Source organism: Anabrus simplex, chromosome 1 (genome assembly GCF_040414725.1).
Source record: "Anabrus simplex isolate iqAnaSimp1 chromosome 1, ASM4041472v1, whole genome shotgun sequence".
NCBI classification, from domain to species: Eukaryota; Metazoa; Arthropoda; class Insecta; order Orthoptera; family Tettigoniidae; genus Anabrus; species Anabrus simplex.
The window spans coordinates 1,199,693,681-1,199,715,820 of NC_090265.1; the positions used below are offsets into that span (position 1 = coordinate 1,199,693,681).

Consider the following 22,140-nt stretch of genomic DNA (forward strand, 5'->3'; position numbering starts at 1 on the left):
CTAATGCACTTAGCCATGAGTCGAGCTCTCAACTGCACTACGGATTACTTTAACATGGCACTGTCCTCAATTAGGTCGACAGTAAGCCGTTCACTGACTTTCTTGGTAATTCATATTTATATCAAGCACGTTCGCATCCACACACTTCGCTAAGTACGTCCCTATATATGTTAACTGAGCCTATTAACTTAGACACATAGGAGGCTCGATGTACGACTTTTTCTACACACGGACATCGGTTATTGCGGTTTCGTACCGTTCCTATTTTATTAATTTGCGGCACACGGTACACGCTAACATCTCACTCAGAGGGTGATTATTTCCACATATATTCACAGACTTTAATGAATCACTGCATTACACTGCTCAAATTACAAGATTATTTCTTCACAAATGACTCACACACAAACCACGACGAAATACTACCGTACTGGCATTACACTGAAAATGCACTGGATAGTGTCTCCCTCTCAGCTCTTGAATATATAGGCGAGCTATGCTAGAGACCCGAATGCAAAGGTGGGGGAAAAATGCAACGCTTTCTCACACGTTGGTCTGTTAATACGCAACGTATAGTAACGAACAGGATATCAAATTGTAGCTCTTACATTCTCATTTCCACTGAGTGAATGTTATTTTAATAACTTCGTAGATTCTCAAGCAATCTTAAAAGCGTCCTTTTGTCTCTGGCGGTGAATGATGACGAGCACAGGGGATTCCTTGTGTTCGCTGTCACGGTTAAGGTCCAACATCTGTTAGTCATTAAGACGCGCCCTTGTTTACAGCGAAGTTACCGCTCTGTCAGTTAAGTAGAGCACTTCTCGGTCTCATAATTATGCATAAAATTCCCTGATTCAAATGAATGTTTGCGCTTAATTATCCATTGGGTATTTTGCGATTTATAAAAATTAACAGAAATAAAACAGCTGAATGCGTTAAGTTGGCAGTGGTGAATGAGCGAGGAAAACAGGGTATACTGTTAGTTTTCACGTTGGATATCCTCTCTGGGCTCAGCTAGTGACCTAGATTCTCTGTCACGTGATAACGCGTCTCTTTTCATCTCGCTCGTGGTTGGAGTGAGAAAACTTCGAGTACAAGCGCTCTTGCACCGCCTTGCTGCTAATTACCAGCAACTAGAGCTCGGTCGCGCGACTCTGGATACTGCAAATCGAGTCCTGGTGCGGGCAGAAAAATTCTAACTTGGGCAGTTTTTATCGTAGAATGACGCAGAAAACAGCATATTTCATCTCCTGGATATCATGACATACCATAGGTGACGCTGTGAACGGTCACAGTATGTATGTATGTATGTATGTATGTATGTATGTATGTATGTATGTATGTATGTATGTTTTACTTAAAGCATTTATTTCCAGCATGACCCTTACATGACAGTAATATTACATTCTTGAGTAATAATATTATAAATGTAACTTAATTTTTTAAATACATGTGAGATACATTCTTAATTTGATGGCTGTTATGATGTACATAAGTAAACAAAATAATAATGTACACAAAACTATATCCTTTTTTCACAGTTGTTTAAACACAGTTGAGTTGGTAAATGTAAGAACTGTTTAAAATACAGTAACTTTTTACTACCAGTAACCTTTTTGCTCACTGGCCATGACACTGTACCTAAAATATCTTGAATAAAATGCTTCTTTCTCCCTCAATTCACAATGAAATAATAAATGGTCAACTGTTTGATCACTGGTATTACATGGATATATGGGACTATCTAAAACTTTAAAATGAGAAAATAAGGCCTTAATTTTCCATGACCCGTTACCGTTGTAGTGAAATTTGGCGTTAAATAAATATGTTGGGAAAGTCTGTCTATTACATTGGGAAAAATGATTTTGTCACTGAACCCTTCATTGTTTGATCCCATTCAATCTGCCATTTTCTTATACTCTCATATCTCAATTCCTTGATTAAAACACTTTTAGGAATTTTTCTATAACACTCACTAATTTCACTGTTGTGCGCTGCTTTCTTGGTCAGATGATCTGCAAGTTCGTTACCGTAGTTCCCAGCGTGAGCCTTAATTCAGGTGAACTCAATTTCTCACTTGTTACTTGCAAGAATCTTTGTTTTCACTTGATTTGGGGAATAAGGTAGTTGTAGTTATTATATTTTAATGAGTCAGTTGTTATTTTACTGTCAGTGAATATCATGGTTTTCTCTGCTTTCAGAACTGCCAACTGTTCTGCTAGATTATTAGAACATCTTTCATCCAGTTTAAATTTCAGCTGTCATATGTATGTATGTATGTATGTATGTATGTATATATGTATGTATGTATGTATGTATGTATGTCCCTTAGTCCTGTTTCCTGGTTGGTTCCAGAACAAATAACCAAATAAAATTCTACAAACCAATAAAATGATTTAATTTCCACTACACAACATTTTCAAGCAATTTTAATTAGTCATTACTAAACTGTCTTAGTCTGATATTCTAAAAAGGCTTGTTCAGTAACCTGCTAAATATTTTTCAGTTTGACACAAAAGCTACAATGAATGAAACCAAAAACTTTCTTTGATATTTCAACTCGCTGCTTATAGATAACAGAAAATTAATTCCACAGAGTTGGCAATCAAGGTCTAATGAACAGTCAGAAGAAGCAACAACAAGCAGAGAAGCCTAGGTAACATTATTCCCCACTCTGCAATACTTCACAGTAGAATTTATGGCAAGGTAACAAGCAAACAAATGGACAGGTATATATAAATTTAGATATTGATCCCAAATATTATAAAATAACCCAGAACATATATCCTTGCCTTTGCTCAAAACAACCAGCAGATAGACACTTCAGTTATTCTTATGTAGATTTGTTTTAGATTCTATTCATAAGAATAAAAGCTCCCTTTGCCAGAATCTATGCCATGTAATATAATCTACATAAGCTACATAAGAATAAAATCTCCTTATGGCATGTATTACAGTCTCCATGGCCATTGTAGTAACATACAGTCTCCAACCTGGCAGGCACACCCTCTAAAGTGACACAAGCAGGCTTCCTCGAAATAAGCGTTGCTGCCAAATATATTTCCTCCTCCACAACTTCAGTATATCCTAATAGTATCCAAAGCAGTACACATGTTTTAGTTCTCTTTAGTGCTATTGGTATTTTATATACCATAACAGTGCCTAAATTCATTGTGGAAGTCCAATTGTTTAAAAATGCATCTACAGTAGGACACTGATTATCCAAACATCAGTTATCTGACATGTGAAATATCCAAACCCATATTTTCTTTATTCTCCATTTTGAATGCATGGTACAATAAGTTATCTCTCTGTCACTCTGAAACAGTTTGAAAAATATTTCAGCTGGCAAGTACAGTATAATAGTTATGGGATTACAGTATAATCACATAAAAGTATTCAAGTACATCTTCACGGGAATCCTGAGTACCAGAACCTCATGTTCTATACTGTCCATCATCTATGCTAATTAGCTTTCAGTCCAGTCAAAACTGCTTCTTAAGAAAAGCTTAACCTCTCTCCATTTGAATTTCTATTATCTGCAGGAAGTTCAAGTTCCTGTCTCAACCTCTTAGAGCAAGTAGACTACATTCAGTTTTATACTGTACAATTATTTTTTGACTTCAGTCAATTGTTAAAAAATTCAGTTTAAGAAAGGTACTGTAGTTGAAGGGCTCTTTGTGTTTTGTAGTGCTGTGTTCTGTGTTGTGTGCAATATAAGACATGGCATCTTGCATTAAGCATAATTAATTGTAAAGAGTTGAAAAGAGAAACAAAATTAGGGACTTTGCAGCTATAAAATGAAGAGCTACAATTCAACAGCAAAAAATCAGTGATTATTTCACAAAATAAAGGTAGGTAAGTCAATTGTGTAATTTTTACTAAACCCTGCAATTTGTATGTTAAAATTATCTTCGAGACTTATATTTTGTGCACTGTATGATGTTTGTTTATCTAAACAATTGAGTATCCAAACTATATCTGGTCTAAATTGGTTCGGGGAATTGACTTCTTACTGTATTGTTATTTCAGGATGACCCAATAAATACACACATATATACACACACAATGCTATTCAAACATGAATGACCACACTCACTAATTGCTGCCTATTTACAAGTCTCTGTCCTATTCACAGCAGGCAGCCAGTTAGGTGGTACACCTAGAAGGCTATAATCCTTATTGACAGGCTTACCTTACTTTGACTTTTGCTCGCAAGTCCAGTTACCCCGTACAGCAGCTGCATGCAGACAGCCAGTTTTGAACACAGGCTACTGGCCACACAATACACAATGACTGTTCCTTGGTTCGACTCCAGATAAAGCCCAGTAATTCACACAGTCAAACACAGTGTACTACTTAACACTAACAATAGGACAATACTCCTCACAACGACCATTAACATTGTTCCATTTACACTCACGACAGCTAGTCCACACACAGACTTCAAGGCAGCCTACAGTCCATGGTAGCGTATGTGCTCATGCACACACACACATATGCATGCACATACACACACACAAACACAATACTCTGCTCCATACACAACGATACGCAAACTCTGGCGGGGCATAGACAACAACCAGCACTTCTCCCATCAAGCTTCAATCGCTCATTCCATGTCAGTACACAGGCAGTACTCCAACATGACACTCGACACTCTGATACAACAACAACAACAACAAATTCAGATTACTGTGGGACACTGGTGACAACCAACACTGCTGTCACTCGGTCCAGCTACCAACCTCCAATGCCAATTCACTGTTCGCACGTAGCCCCTTTTTTATATCCTGGTGATAAGGTTCTGTGATATTAGGGACTTGGGTATGGATAGAACATTCTCATTGCACCTTCCAGAAAGTGTATGGGGAAACCAGATGAAGAGAACAATACACAGAAAGGCCAGCCATGCCCTTAGGCAGGGAGTTCCCAGTTGACTCACTAATCCCTTCCAGGAAGTACCAAAGGGGGAAGGAAAAGCTGGCATGCAACAATATAAACAGGTGCCTCTCTGTGGAAGTGAGCAGTCAAAAGGACAGCTTCTCAACAACCTGCTTCAAGACACATGATGTTAATAGTTTTCAGTGGTGTTACAGGACAAAAGCAAGTGTTCTGCTACAATTCATAGCCTGGTAGTTGAGGATCCAATGGCTGTGGTGACTATATATGACAGTCAAGTTTGGTCTGCTTTATGCATTGTATCCAAGATCATTTAGCATGATTAAATTGTGAATGCGATATAATAAATGCCAAGTTTCTAGTAACATAGTTCCAACAAAATATCGTGGCTCATTGATTCCCAGTAATGTAGCAAACTTGGGCTGCTTAGCTCATTGGTTCAAAACCTATTTAACTGACAAAGTTAACATTCTGTTCAAATTCTTCTGATATGTTCAAAACTTAGTAATTGTATCCTAAATTATGCTTTGTAACTGATAATAAAAATCAATGGATGTTAGACCTATGATCTTTCATGGCTAAAATATACTAACTTGTTGTTGTTGTCATCATTATCATCAGTTACAATGTTTTTCATTTCTACTTGGCACCATTTTATGTCTCTTCCAGCTGTACAACCTCTATATTTATTACCCTTCAGATATCTCCCCATCTGTTCTCTTGGTATTACCTTTGAGTCCATTCTCTAAACATACCCAGACAGTTTTATAGTAACACAGAGTAGCTGTTAAAGTTGAGTCTCAAGATGGAAATTCTTGTTACAGATCATGGCTCCTTAATGTTTGGACTTTTTTTAATTTTTTAGGAATTTAATTTCTGTAGCTTGAATTCTACTTTCATCTCTGTTGGTAATAATAGATATTTCAAGGTTATACATTGTAACTAGCATAAATTACATTTCAGAATTTGCCTCGATCTCAATGGAATTTTATTGTACTGAAGATGATTTCTGACTATATAGTTGATCTGGACTCCATTTCAGATCCTTATGGTAATTTCTGCATGGGGATATTAACTGATACTTTTTGGTAAACTTGTAATCCTACAAAATTACAATAATCTTTCAAGCTACATAATAAATATGATGAGTACTCACTCTGGAGTAATTCTATCCAGGATGTTCTCCTTCAAAGTATCCACTAGATTTAATAATTTATCATAATCCATAGGTGAATCGTAGAGGACTTCTCCAATCTCTTTTCGCGGACAGTGGGAGTATGCTGTAGAGACATGCACGAATGCCTGTAAGGAAACCATGTTTCAGCAAATGATTGTCCAAGAAAGGCATACTACTGGCTCCACAGTCAAGCTGAAAAGGTACAACTTTAAGAAGAACTACTTACCTTGACAAAATCTCAGAGACTCCTATAGTCATCCTAATTCTTCTTCATACATACACTACCATTCATTAATTTCAATACACCATATAATTTCAAGATACACTCTAAGAAAAATATGAAAATAAATAAATAAATTAAATGAATGAATGAATGAATGAATAAATAAATAAAGTTAAATCTATAAAATTACACTTATTAGGTCATGAATGCAATGATGAAGGTAAAATATGTCCATTACAAGCAGCAAAATTAAATTTTCATTTCATCAAAGTATCTACTGTTGGCTTTAGCAACTCCCCCAAATCTTTAGGCACTGGAGGTATTCTGACCCTTACATACTTACTGGATAACTTTCCAGAGATAGTCTAATCTTCTGAGCTGTCTACAGTAGCAAGGAAAGCAGAATTCTCCTGGATGGTTGCTATGATTTGAGTAATTTAATTTTATCAGGTGATACCGAGTACACCACCAGAGATCTTTAACAAAGCCAACAACATGGAATGCCCAGATTTCTGACAATCCTTCAAAAATCAAGCTCAAACTTGAGATTAGAGTCGGACATTCTACCACTGATCCACTAAAACAGGTATGATCTTCAGTGGAAAACTCCAACACAAAAATGGCATACTGAACCATATAGTAGTGAGATTTCTAGATCGTAATGCATGGGTAGGAGATAGACATCTGGGGTCAGGTGGTCTTCACTTAAACCGCAGTGGTACATATAAGTTAGGAGATAGTTTAGAAGAGTTATAGGGAGGTACATTCAGGGAAACGGGATGGCCTAGGGAGCTGTGATAAGGGAACAGGGAACTGGAAATCAAGTAGGGATGACATAAAAATGTTAGTGCTGAACTGTAGAAGTATTGTAAAGAAAGGAATAAAATTAATTTAATAGATATATACTTATATATTGCAACAGTAGTTGAATCATGGCTGAGAAATGATCAATCAATCAATCAATCAATCAATCAATACTGATCTGCATTTAGGGCAGTCGCCCAGGTGGCAGATCCCCTATCTGTTGCTTTCCTAGCCTTTTCCTAAATGATTTCAAAGAAATTGGAAATTTATTGAACATCTCCCTTGGTAAGTTATTCCAATCCCTAACTCCCCTTCCTATAAATGAATATTTGCCCCAGTTTGTCCTCTTGAATTCCAACTTTATCTTCATATTGTGATCTTTCCTACTTTTATAAACGCCATTCAAACTTATTCGTCTACTAATGTCATTCCACGCCATCTCTCCGCTGACAGCTCGGAACATACCACTTATGATATATTAACAATTTGTTGGTTATTTTGATCCACCTTTTCAATACAAATTACAGTTTGTGTTGTTAAGTTGTAATGTTACAACACTAATTTACCGGGACATATTTCGCTTTTATTCATAAGCATCATCAGCCTATACAATTGTCTCAAGGTTTGTCATATTTGGATTGTTGTTACATTGAATGTAAATCTAATTTCATTGATAACAATATTTAAAACACAAGAATAATATACACATTAAATATTGTTATCAATGAAATTAGATTTACATTCAATGTAACAACAATCCAAATATGACAAACCTTGAGACAATTGTATAGGCTGATGATGCTTATGAATAAAAGCAAAACATGTCCCAGTAAATTAGTGTTGTAACATTACAACTTAACAACACAAACTGTAATTTGTATTGAAAAGGTGGATCAAAATAACCAACAAATTGTTAATATATCATAGCATAGTTCAATACGGGCCTAAAAATGAGATTAGTTACATGTAACATACCACTTAGTCGAGCAGCTCTTCTTCTTTCTCTCAATTCTTCCCAACCCAAACATTGCAACATTTTTGTAACGCTACTCTTTTGTCAGAAATCACCCAGAACAAATCGAGCTGCTTTTCCTTCGATTTTTTCCAGTTCTTGAATCAGGTAATCCTGGTGAGGGTCCCATACACTGGAACCATACTCTAGTTGGGGTCTTACCAGAGACTTATATGCACTCTCCTTTACATCCTTACTACAACCCCTAAACACCCTCATAACCATGTGCAGAGATCTGTACCCTTTATTTACAATCCCATTTATGTGATTACCCCAATGAAGATCTTTCCTTATATTAACACCTAGATACTTACAATGATCCCCAAAAGGAACTTTCACCCCTTCAACGCAGTAATTAAAACTGAGAGGACTTTTCCTATTTGTGAAACTCACAACCTGACTTTTAACACCATTTATCAACATACCATTGCCTGCTGTCCATCTCACAACATTTTCGAGGTCACGTTGCAGTTGCTCACAATCTTGTAACTTATTTATCACTCTATAGAGAATAACATCATCCGCAAAAAGCCTTACCTCCGATTCCACTCCTTTACTCATATCATTTATATATATAAGAAAACATAAAGGTCCGATAATACTGCCTTGAGGAATTCCCCTCTTAATTATTACAGGGTCAGATAAAGCTTCACCTACTCTAATTCTCTGAGATCTATTTTCTAGAAATATAGCAACCCATTCAGTCACTCTTTTGTCTAGTCCAATTGCACTCATTTTTGCCAGTAGTCTCCCATGATCCACCCTATCAAATGCTTTAGACAGGTCAATCGCGATACAGTCCATTTGACCTCCAGAATCCAAGATATCTGCTATATCTTGCTGGAATCCTACAAGTTGAGCTTCAGTGGAATAACCTTTCCTAAAACCGAATTGCCTTCTATCGAACCAGTTATTAATTTCACAAACATGTCTAATATAATCAGAAAGAATGCCTTCCCAAAGCTTACATACAATGCATGTCAAACTTACTGGCCTGTAGTTTTCAGCTTTATGTCTATCACCCTTTCCTTTATACACAGGGGCTACTATAGCAACTCTCCATTCATCTGGTATAGCTCCTCCGACCAAACAATAATCAAATAAGTATTTCAGATATGGTACTCTATCCCAACCCATTGTCTTTAGTATATCCCCAGAAATCTGATCAATTCCAGCTGCTTTTCTAGTTTTCAACTTTTGTATCTTATTGTAAATGTCATTGTTATCATATGTAAATTTTATTACTTCTTTGGCCTTAGTCTCCTCCTCTATCTTGACATTATCCTTGTAACCAACAATCTTTACATACTGCTGACTGAATACTTCTGCCTTTTGAAGATCCTCACATACACACTCCCCTTGTTCATTAATTATTCCTGGAATGTCCTTCTTGGAATCTGTTTCTTCCTTAAAATACCTATACATACCCTTTCATTTTTCACTAAAATTCGTATGACTGCCAATTATGCTTGCCATCATGTTATCCTTAGCTGCCTTCTTTGCTAGATTCAATTTTCTAGTAAGTTCCTTCAATTTCTCCTTACTTCCACAGCCATTTCTAACTCTATTTCTTTCCAGTCTGCACCTCCTTCTTAGTCTCTTTATTTCTCTATTATAATAAGGTGGGTCTTTACCATTCCTTACCACCCTTAATGGTACAAACCTGTTTTCGCATTCCTCAACAATTTCTTTAAACCCATCCCAGCGTCTGTTGACATTTTTATTTACCATTTTCCACCGATCATAGTTACTTTTTAGAAACTGCCTCATGCCTGCTTTTATCAATGGATGCAGAAATTTTTTCACGAAACTGGAGTGTGTTATTATCTTTATAATTGTGTACTGGAGTGTGTACTGTAGAGATAGGATAGGAATGGTAGGAGGGGGAGTATTCATTCTGGTGAAAGAAGAATTTGAAAGCTACAAAAGAGTTAAAGATGACAAACATGAAATTCTAGGTGTAAGGCTCATCTCTAAAGATAATAGGAAACTTGATGTCTTTGGAGTGTACAGACCATGAAAGGGTAGCGCAGATGCTGATTCAGAATTATTTGATAAGATAATCAACTCTGTGGTCCGCCTCCGTTGCGTAACGGTTAGTGTTATTAGCTGCCGTCCTCGGGGGCCCGGGTTCGATTCCCGGTACTGCCAGAAATTTAAGAATGGCAGGAGGGCTGGTATGTGGTTGAAATGGTACATGCAGCTCACCTCCAATGGGGGTGTGCCTGAAAAGAGCTGCACCACCTCGGGATGAGGACACGAGTTTACTTACTTTTACTTATCAACTATGTGGGAAATGATAAGGAAAGGAACGTGATTGTAGTGGGTGATCTCAAGGTGGTCAATTGGAAAGGTAATGCGAACGATAGGAATCATCACCAAGAAATGGCAAATAAGTTAATATTGAAAGGGCATGTGATTCAGAAAGTGATGGAACCAACTAGAGGGGAGAATATTCTTGATGTGGTAGTTAAAAATAAATGTGAAAGAAAGGAAGATACTAAAATTAGGACTATTAGGCAGTACCATATGGCTAATAAAACAGGCGTGAGGGAGTTTTTAAAAAGTAACTATGTTCGGTGGAAAACGGTAAATAAAAATGTAAACAGACTCCGGGATGGGTTTAATTCAATTGTTGAGGAATGTGAAAATAGGTTTGTACCTTTAAAGGTGGTAAGGTATGGTAAAGATCCACTATATTATAACAGAGAAGTAAAGAGACTAAGAAGGAGGTACAGGTTGGAAAGAAATAGAGTTAGAAATGACTGTGGAAGTAAGGAGAAATTGAAGGAACTTACTAGGAATTTGAATCTAACAAAGAAGTCAGCTAGGGATAACATGATGACAAGCATAGTTGGTGGCCATACAAATTTTAGGGGAAAATGGAAGAGTATGAATAGGTACTTTAAGGCAAAAACAGGTTCCAAGAAGGACATTCCAAGAATAATTAATGAACAAGGGGAGTGTGTATGTGAGGATCTTCAAAAGGCAGAAGTATTCAGTCAGCAGTATGTAAAGATTGTTGGTTACAAGGATAATGTCCAGATAGAGGAGGTGACTAATACTAAAGGAGTATTAAAATTTACCTATGACAACAATTACATTTACAGTAAGGTACAAAAGTTGAAAACTAGAAAAGCAGCTGGAATTGATAAGTTTTCAGGGGATATACTAAAGACAATGGGTTGGGATATAGTACCTTGTCTGAAGTACTTATTTGATTATTGTTTGGTCGGAGGAGCTATACCAGATGAATGGAGAGTTCCTATAGTAGCCCCTGTGTATAAAGGAAAGGGTGATAGACATAAAGCTGAAAATTACAGGCCAGTCAGTCTGACATCCATTGCATATAAGCTTTGGGAAAGCATTCTTTCTGATTATATTAGACATGTTTGCAAAATTAATAACTGGTTTGGTATAAGGCAGTTTGGGTTTGGGAAAGGTTATTCCACTGAAGCTCAGCTTGTAGGATTCCAGCAAGATATAGCAGATATCTTGGATTCAGGAGATCAATTGAATGTATCGTGATTGACCTATCTAAGGCATTTGATAGGGTAGGTCATGGAAGACTACTGGCAAAAATGGGTGCAATTGGACTTGACAAAAGAGTGAGTGAATGGGTTGCTATGTTTCTAGAAAATAGAACTCAGAGAATTAGAGAAGCCAAAGCTTTATCTGTCCCTGTAATAATTAAGAGGGGAATTCCTCCAGGATTACTTGATAAAAGAACTGGAAAAAATCCAAAGAAAATCAGCTCGATTTGTTCTGGGTGATTTCCGACAAAAGGGTAGCATTACGAAAATGTTGCAAATTTTGGACTGGGAAGACTAGGGAGAAAGAAGACAAGCTGCTCGAGTAAGTGGTGTGTTACAAGTGATTAACTCATTTTTTGTCCGTATTGAAGTTTCAGTATACTACAAAATACAATTTATTTATTGACAACCAGCTATTCAGTACCATACAATTCTTATGATTAGGATATAATAATTAATTAATATAATTATTTAATTATAATACAATTAATTATTGTGGGACAAGTTTCGCTTGTGTTATAAGCATCATCAGTCACTTATCTTACCAAGCTAGATCAGGATCCTAAATTGGTTGTGTATATATATATATGAGATTATCCCATCGAAGTCTATTACTGACATATATTTTGTATGAATATCATGAATATCACACAGTTATTATACTTAAATAATTTGGAAACAGTGAACATTAATATTGTTTAAAACAGTTTTTAAAGCATTTTACCAGTGGCAAAACTACTTGGAGTCATTTGAGACAATACCTACCCTAAAAATACTATTAAACATAGATATCGTAACAAATTTATCTGCTGTTGTTATTGTGTTAAATCAACAATCATCTCCATTTGATATTTGATACATGATGATAGTGGATGATGTGCTTCGCTGATCACCTGCTAGATGGTGACAGCAGACCATTTGTTCCGACAGGGAGGCAGGACATAACTTGATTCACCATGACTTTTTGTTTTGTTTGCTTGTGGACTGGGAGCGGGATGGCGGAGGTAAGTTAATTTACCGCCCGCGCTCCTCTCTCCGCTAGGTCCAGGCATCAGTGAGGCATGCCTCCTCTGCTATTTGAGTGTGCAGAAACTCCCAGCACAAAGGTGACAATTAAGTACCGTATTGTTGATTATGTGTTATTCTTTTGAATTAGTAGGCAATCAGTGCATTATTGGCATTGTTTGTGACAATTCAGACATGAAAAATTTCTGTGTTTCCCAAGAGAAGACACACAATGTCAACAAGTCTCTCAACAAGCCAATTTTGTTTCATGATTTTGTTAAACAGTTGAATTCTTGCACTGTCAGATCAAGAATGTTCTATCCTCCCGCACCCCAGTAAACGGAATCTCTCTTCATTCTGAATATGTTCATTTGAATTTTGATGCTTTTCTAAGAAAGTTTTTTTGGTAAGAATTACTCTATTTAAAGCCCATTCCTTTTCACCACCAAGCAAAACACACGTATAACAAAACAACTTCTTGCTTTTTGAACAGCCTGTTAACCACAAATGTCATGTATATCAAGGAAATTTGAAATACTCTCGCTGCTTTACTCTCAAAATACTTAATATCTAAATTAGGCATACAACATTTGTTTTTGCTCCACACTTCTCTTCATAAGTCCAAGATGAGAATGGTTTTTATTTTAAGGAATTCAAAAGACACGTTAAATTCCCGAAGGGGCCTACTTCACTCATTATTTCAGTGCGAGTTTCAACCAGATGATGTCAGTCTTATTTTACACAACTAACAGAAACTCAGAATTTTAATTGGTTATTAAATAACCAATGAAACCATGTCGCAAAATAAATAGAGAGATAGATGTAGGTGACAGGACATTCAAAATGCTCAAAATTTTAACATAAGAAGTTCTTGACACCTTAATTACGCAAATGGAAAATGGTTTGGTGATTTCAAAAGAATCCAGTTTGTTGAGTTATTGGATCTAACTCACTTCAAGTTTACAAAGAGAGCTTCCTTGCTATTTAACTGAACAGTCTTATCAATATTTACCGGTACCTCTTTTTAATAGAGAAAAATTGTAAAATGAATTGATTAACATTTATTCTGATATAGAAAAACTTTTGTCCTCTCAAAAACCTTTACATTATTTTGTCCTCAATAACCTCGAACCAGTGTATGTGGAAGTGTCAAAAGTGATTTGTTTAATATTAACATTTCCTGTAATCACAGCTTTCTCTGAAAGGAGTATGAGCACTCTGAAGAGGATAACAACATACTTGCATAATGCAATGAACAATGCAAGACTCAGCAGTCTTAGTACCATTTCTATAGAGAAAAAGCTTCCAAAGGAATTGATGAGTAATCAACTATTGAAGGACTGTGTAAATGACCATTCTGTAACCAAGAAAACTTGACGTTTCAAACTACTCTACAAGAAACTTTACAGTAAGATTTCCTGTCTACCCATTCTATAATTAACATTAACTAATAGCTTCACCACTGCATTTTAATAAGCAGAACTTCTATAATGTTCTTAATATCTTAACAACTTTAACCCTGTAATGGCAACATGAGGTGCTGCTAGACCCCCACGGTCAGTTCTCGAACTACTGTGTTTATGTTTAGTTGGCTGAACTGCTAATTCACTTTTTTATATATAAGTATACTCATAAAAGTAATTCAACTTCATTTTCACCCCCTTCTCACCCGTTAAATTGATTCCCCCTCCCCAAAAGTGTGCGTTTCTTCATTTTTAAAAGAGATCCCAAGTACCAATTTTCACGTCTTTAACATATTTAGTTTTTGAGATATAAGTAACCTCACACAAAGAATTCAACTAATTTTTCAAGTTATTCACCCCCCTTAAGTGGATTTTCCGAAGACAAAGAACACATGTTTCTTTACTTCAAAATACTTCAAAATCACTTTATTTGCAAATGAGGTGTCTACCTCGGTGGCAAATGGTACACTAAAATACATTATTGTCAAGCACTAAATATTAAATTAACAAGAGAAGAAAATTTTTCCTATAATACAATATTATACAATTTACGCTGACAATGATTTCTATTAAACACACAGCTCATCCTTAATAAATTTATATTGTTTACAAAATTCTACTTATAATATCTCCTGTACTACTTACAAATATAGTCAACTGATATACAGTAAGTGGAATGACTTCAAATGATACTATACAACTGGTATAACATTAATATTTACATTGCATTTATTTATTTACTTTTTTTTTTTTTTTTTACCCGTTCTGGATCCTAAGTAGCATAACGACCTGCTGCGTCTTAACCAGAGCCCCTTTTGCCACCACTTTTCAGAGTTCCTGAAGGGCCTTCACAGCTACCGTAGCGGTCCCAGGGCCCTCTAAGTCCCCACTGTACTTCACCCCTGCAGGCAGTCCCCTACTTTGGCTGTCCAAACTCCTTAGACCAGGGAATGGAATTAATTTATTCACACACATTTTTTTTATTTACAATAACCTGCACTGGTCGAATGCCCTCTAACACTTCATTTATTTTCTCTGTTGCTGTTTATTCTCTTCTTGAATATCTGTACAGATTTTGGAAAAGGATCAAACACTACCCCTGGTAAACTGTTCCACTCCTTCACACCCTTCCCAATGAATGAAAATTTACCCCAATCGCTTCTGCTAAAATTCCTTCTAATTTTATATTTGTGGTCAGTCCTGCCAATATAATTATTTTCCAACTGAAGCCTCTCACGGATATCTCCCCATGCTTCTTCTCCTGTATAGGCTCTATATAATCCTATAAGTCTAGTTTTCTCCCTTCTCTTACTTAAAGTTTCCCACCCAAGTTCCTTTAACATTTCTGATACACTACTCTTTCTCCTGAAATCCCCTGTTACAAATCTTGCTGCTTTCCTCTGCACACTATCTATTTCTTTTATTAGGTATTCTTGGTGAGGATCCCAAACACTGTTTGCATATTCCAATAATGGACGAACCATACTCAAGTAACTTTTTTCTTTTAATTCTTTGTTGCATCCTTTAAGTAGCCTCATTATGACATGTAATGATCTGTATGCTTTCCCAACAATGTCATCAATATGACCCTTCCAGTGCAAATTACTTTCAAATCTCACACCTAAGTATTTGCACTTGCCATCTTTTGGGATAACTACCTCATCCAAAGTATATTCAAATTCAGTTTTAAAGCTCCTGTTTGTAAAAGTTGTAACAGTTGATTTGCCTCCATTAACCTTCATATTATTTTCTTCAACCCATTGTTGGATACTTTCAAGGTCCCTTTGTAATTCTGAACAATCCTCAATGTTGTTTATTTCCCTATAAACAATTATGTCATCTGCATACAATCTTATTTTTGATGTTATATTGTTCCCTAAATCATTTGCGTATATTAAGAAAAGTAACGGACCAATTATACTACCCTGTGCAATTCCCTTCCAAAGTTTCTCTTCCTGAGATACATTATTTCCTACTTTGACTTTCTGAACCCTTGAATTTAGAAATGCTTTTATCCAACGTGTAACCCTTATGTCCAATCCTATTCCCTCCAATTTCTTTAATAATATTCCATGTTCCACTCTATCAAAGGCTTTGGAAATATCTATGGCTATGCAATCTAACTGACCTCCTGAATCCAACTGATCTGATATGTCCTGCTGAAATCCCACCAGTTGTGCCTCACAAGAAAATTTCTTTCTAAATCCATACTGGCTCCTCATGAACCAATTTTTATCTTCACATATCCCTCTGATGTACTTCGATATTAAACTCTCCAGTATTTTACAAACTATACTGGTCAGGCTGATTGGTCTGTAGTTCTCTGGTTTCCTTTTATCACCCTTTCCTTTATAAATTGGTATTATTATAGATTCCTTCCATTCCTTTGGTATTACACTATTATTTATGACATAGTCAAAGAGAAATTTTAAATAAGGCACTATATACCACCCCATTGTCTTTAATACCTCCCCAGTAATTTGATCACTTCCTGCTGCTTTTCCTTGCTGAAGCAGTTGGATTTCTCTGAAAATATCTTCATTTGTGAATGAGAAGCTTCTTGTTTCCCTCTGTCTCTCTCCCTCTCTATCTTCTGTTTCGGTTTCCAACTCTTGACAATCATCTACTGAATCTCTAAATTCCCTACTAAATAGGTTTGCTTTCTCAGTATCTGTTAAATAGTGTTCACCCCCTTCTCCCACCATTGTAGGAATTTGGATTCCTTTTCCTTTTTGATTCCTGATATATGAATACAGCTTTTTCCATTTCCCTTTGTGGTCATTACCCTCTTGAAGTATGCCATTCATATAATTCTCTTTTGCTTCCTTTTTCACTCTATTCAGTTCCCTCATTAGCTGTTTTCTAGTTTCTCTACTCTCCCTACCCTCTTTGATTTTCCTGTTTACTATTCTACATTTTCTTTTTAATTTTCTTATTTCCCTTGTATAATAAACAGGGTCTGAGGTCATTTTACCCTTCTTAACAGGTACAAATCTCTTCTCTCCTTCCCAAATAATTCCTTTAAATTTAGTCCAAAGTGTATCACGTTACTCCCTTCACTTATCCAACAATTGAATTGTGATTTAAGGTAAGTCCCAAATTCATCAACTTTAGTTTTTCTGTACAATTTCTTGTCTTGTGTAACCCTCTTATTAAGCCTTTTTGGTACGAGTCCTACATCCATTATTACAGCCTTATGGTCTCCTATTCCTTCAATTACCTCAGTTTTATCAACAATTTCCCATGGTTTAACCAAGAATACATCTAGTAAGTTATTGAGACGAGTCGGTTCTTGTACTACTTGTGTAAATCCTCCCTCCCAAATTAACTTATTTGCCAGTTTCTGTTCATGGGCTTCACTTGCAGCTCCATTCCATTCAACTTCAGGCAAGTTTAGATCTCCCCCAATTATTACCATATCATTATTATTGTTTTTACAAGTATAATCTATTATTTTTTCAAAGATTTCCATGTCTCTTTCCTCTCTTCCAGGCCTGTATGTTCCTATAATTCCCACCTCCTTCATATTATCACAAACTAATTTTATCCCTAATATTTCATCCCTTTCATCGGTAAACCATTCATGTGAACAGTAAGTTTCCTTCACCAGAATAAACACCCCCCCCTCCCTTTTTATCTCCTCGGTCTCTACGATAGACTGTATACCCTTCTGGAAATACTTCTCTATTACCCACCCCTTCTCTCAACCACGATTCCACTCCTATCACCACATCAGTCTCATAAGCTTCCATCAATGTACCGAATTTTAATTGTTTATTTACTACACTTTGACAGTTTACCAAGAGCAATCTCAGACCCCCTTCCTCCCTAAAACTTGACTGTTGCAATTGGGTAACTTGAAATTCCTTACTACCCTGAGTTTCTTTTTCTAGTTGACTGAGCCAGCTTGAAGTACAGCTGGCTCTTTCTACTAGTTTTCCTGGTCAGTATTATAACTCAAGGGAGTTGCCTGTTTTACAGTACATATCTTAAGATTAATAAAATCTAGAACAATATCTGCTATCTTTCGTTTACCTGAATTGTTTAGATGGAGGCCATGTTTTGTGTAACAGTATCTCTCAAAACTGCTGCATTCAATAACCTGAGTATTACGAAAATGTTTACAAATTTTAACAATATCTGTATTGACCTTGTCCACTTCAATGTTCACACACGAGTCTCTACTCAAATCATGCCTGTGGGGCACGTTCACTACAAAAACGTTAGTGTGGGTCAGCTTCCCTAGTGTATGTTTAAGTTTTGATCTTACATTCTTGGCGTCGTCGCGAGCTACGTCGTTCGTCCCACCGATGATAAGCACAGCATCGCCGCTCCCGAAGTTCCTAGTTGCTGCTTCTACGTTTTCCACAACACTGCTGATAGAAGCTCCTGGATATATTTCTCCGGTTGCTGCTATATTCTCGTCGTTAATCACTCCCGCAATTCCCCTTCCTTGGCTATCACCAAACACAGCTACCTTCGCTGATTTAGGCCTAACTGGGTCTTGAATCTGAATTCTAGGCCTAAATTTTAAACTCGGCACGGCAACGGATCGCGATGATTTGGTTTCACGCGCGCGATCACTTTCTTCCAGAATTAAATTATTTAGGGCAGAAAACCTATTTCTGATGTTTATTTCCGAAAGAAGAATTCAAATAAAAATGTTCAAGCCTCCACACGTTCACTTTTTGAGATATAAGTATCTTCATAAAAAGAATTCAACTCCTTTTTCACCCAAGCCTGTTAATTTGATTCCCCCCTCCAAAAATGCGTGTTTCTTTTTTAAGGTGATTCCAAATACAAATTTTCACGTGTGTAACCTTAAGTTTTTGAAATATAAGTATCTTCATAAAAGGAATTAAATTTTTCACTTCCTTTCACCCTCCCCCTTAAGTGAAATTTCCGAAAACAAAAAACTTGTTTCTTTATTTTTAAAGGAGTTTTCAAATACTAATTTTCACGTCGGTAACATCTTTAGTTTTTGAGATATAAGAATCCTCATACAAAGAATTCAAGTAATTTTTCATTAACTCAGCCCCCCTCCCCTTAAGTGGATTTTCCAAAGACAAAAGATTACGTGTTTCTCTACTTTGAAATAAAATACCAAATACAAATTTTCTTGTCTGTAACATCTTCAGTTTTTGAGATAGATACATCCTCATGATAAGAATTCAACTCCTTTTTCACTCCACTTCCGCCCATTGAGTTGGTTTCGCCCCACCCAAATATGCGTGTTTTTTAATTTTTAAAGGAGATTCCAAATACCAATTTCCACATCTGTAACCTTCAGTCTTGAGATGTAAGTTTCTTCAAAAAAGAATTAAATTTTTTTACTTCCTTTCACACTCCCCATTCAAGTGAATTTTCCAAAAACAAACAGTACCCGTTTCTTAAAAGATCTTCCAAATACCAATTATCACAAATGTCACATCTTCAGTTTTTGAGATTTATGTATCATCGTAAAAGGAATTCATTTTCATTTTCATACACCACCCCCCCCCCCCCCCCGCCGCCAAGTTGATTCCCCCACCAAATGTGTGTTTCATTATTTTTAAAGGAGATTCCAAACACCAGTTTTCACATTTGTAACACCTTTAGATTTTTTGGTGTGTATATATATATATATATCCTAGCTGATGTACCCGTGCTTTGCTACGGGATTTTCAGAAAGACTGATTTGTGGTTTTCCTAACTGAATTGAACATAGGTCATTACAAAAACGTCAGTAGGAATGTAGCGATTGAAAGCAATGTTGTCATATAAAATACTCGATCAAATGAAAAACCGCACACTTTCTCACTTTCAACGAACAGTACTACGATGCCGATCTAAGAGTCCAAAGTTCCAGAGCTGTAATAACCAGGTCGCAGACTGCCGTGAACACTCCTCTGTCATTATTCCGTTAAATATGCACACTACTCAATCCGATCAGTGCCTCAGAGTAGGGATTGAATAGCTCGAATACTATGATGAACCAGTGTGTTACGTACCAGATATATCAGAAAATGTGTGAACCAGAGGAATGGCATGTTAAAGAAGAAAGTTATCTTACTCCACAGCTACTTCCCGCCAATATACAGGCAGGCTGTTACAGTCGGTACGACCAGGCGAGTTGCCCGTGTGGTAAGGGGCGCGCAGCTGTGAGCTTGCATCCGGGAGATAGTGGATTCGAACCCCACTGCTGGCAACCCTGAAGATGGTATTCCGTGGTTTCCCATTTTCACACCAGTCACACCAGGCTGTACCTTAAAGGAAGGCCGCTTCCTTCACCACTATTCATTTCCTATCCCATCATCGCCATAAGACCTACCTGTGTCGGTGCGACGTCAAGCAAATTGAAAAAACCTCGGTACGCTGCAGTAATCCTATCTATCGGGGATGAGAGGAAACAGAAGACAAAAAGCACATCACAACAAAAAATGGTCAATGTAATGTTATTGTTGATAAAGTTTATGAGCTTTCTATATTGCAGGCCTTCACATTAGTTTTCTTCCGACTCTGTGATATTAGGGTGTCTTACAAAATTACTGATATCGCAGACTGTAGTTCCTTATTCTCAGATATTACATACCGATTTTCACTAAATTCTGTTCACCCATTCTCTCATGACTCGGCGCTGATATGGACCTAGTAACAAAAATGCAAATTCATGAATATCTCTGATTATATGCGGTACGGTAACAATGTATAAGACATAAGTGATCGGAAATTTAATAATTTCTTACATAACTACTACCAACTTACGACATAACTAAAGTTATGTTAGTTATGTAGTATTTATCGATACGGCCACTAATAACATAAATAACTTATTTGAGAATTACATTTCAGGCCTTCCCCTAAACTACCATTTCACTCAACGTGAATAAAATAATTTGTAGCCTAGATTGCAGTGGTTCATCACACGATATTACATACCGATTTTCATTAAATTCTCTTCAGCCCTTTTCTATTGATGCGTGTACAGACAGACAGACAGACAGACAGACAGACAGACAGACAGACAGACAGACAGACAGACAGACAGACAGACAGACAGACAGACAGACAGACATTACGGAAAATTAAAAATTGCATTTCCTTGTTACTGTGGACATGACAGATACAGAAATATCATTCATTTCAAATTCTGAGCAATGATAAGGCAAGACACTTATTTTATATATAGATTACGTTTCAGGCCTTCCCCTAAACTACCATTTCTCTCAGTGCGAATAACATTATTGATAGCCTAGATTATAGCGACGTATTCCCCGACTTTGCATACCAATTTTCGTGAAGATACGAACACTAATAAAATAAATATTTGACAATTAAATTTTAGGCCTTCCCCTAAACTACCATTTTTCTCAGCGTGTATAGCCAATATTGTAGCGACTTATTTCCCATTATTGTCTAGTGATTTTCATTAAGACACGACCACTAATAACATAAATATTTGAGAATTAAATTTCAGGCCTTCCCCTAAACTACCATTTCACTCAGCGTGATTAAAATAATTGATAGCCTAGATTGTAGCGGTTCGTCACTCGACTTTACATTCCGATTTTCATTAAATTCTCTTGAGCCGTTTTCTCGTGATGCGTGTACATACATACATACATACAGACAGACAGACAGACAGACAGACAGACAGACAGACAGACAGACAGACAGACAGACAGACAGACAGACAGACAGAAATTACGGAAAAGTAAAAAATGAATTTTCTTGTTACTGTGGACATGACCGACACAGAAATACCATTCTTTTCAAATTCTGAGCAATGTACAGACAAAACTCTTATTTTATATATATAGATACATTCTCATACAAATAATTCAACTAATATTTCAATGCTTTCACCTCCCCCCCGTCAAGGAGGGTTTTCCCCAAAAACCAAAGAATGCATGTTTCCTTGTTTTTAAAGGAGATTCCAAATACCATTGTTCACGTCTGCAACATGTTAAGTTTCTGCAATATACTGTAGATACGCTAATTTAAAAATTTCATCCCTTTTTCGGTTCCCCTTAACTGGATTT

General features: G+C 36.5%; 1 protein-coding gene across 3 annotated transcripts in view; it reads right to left on the reverse strand.

The window, feature by feature from the left end:
- The window catches only part of LOC136858191 (fatty acyl-CoA reductase wat), a 224,001-nt gene that overhangs the window by 49,354 nt on the left and 152,507 nt on the right, over positions 1 to 22,140 (reverse strand). For all 3 annotated transcript variants that reach the window (XM_067137555.2, XM_067137556.2, XM_068225441.1), the window contains exon 4: positions 6,059 to 6,204. In XM_067137555.2, the coding sequence (XP_066993656.2) occupies positions 6,059 to 6,204 (146 nt within the window). The remainder of the gene's footprint in view (positions 1 to 6,058; positions 6,205 to 22,140) is intronic.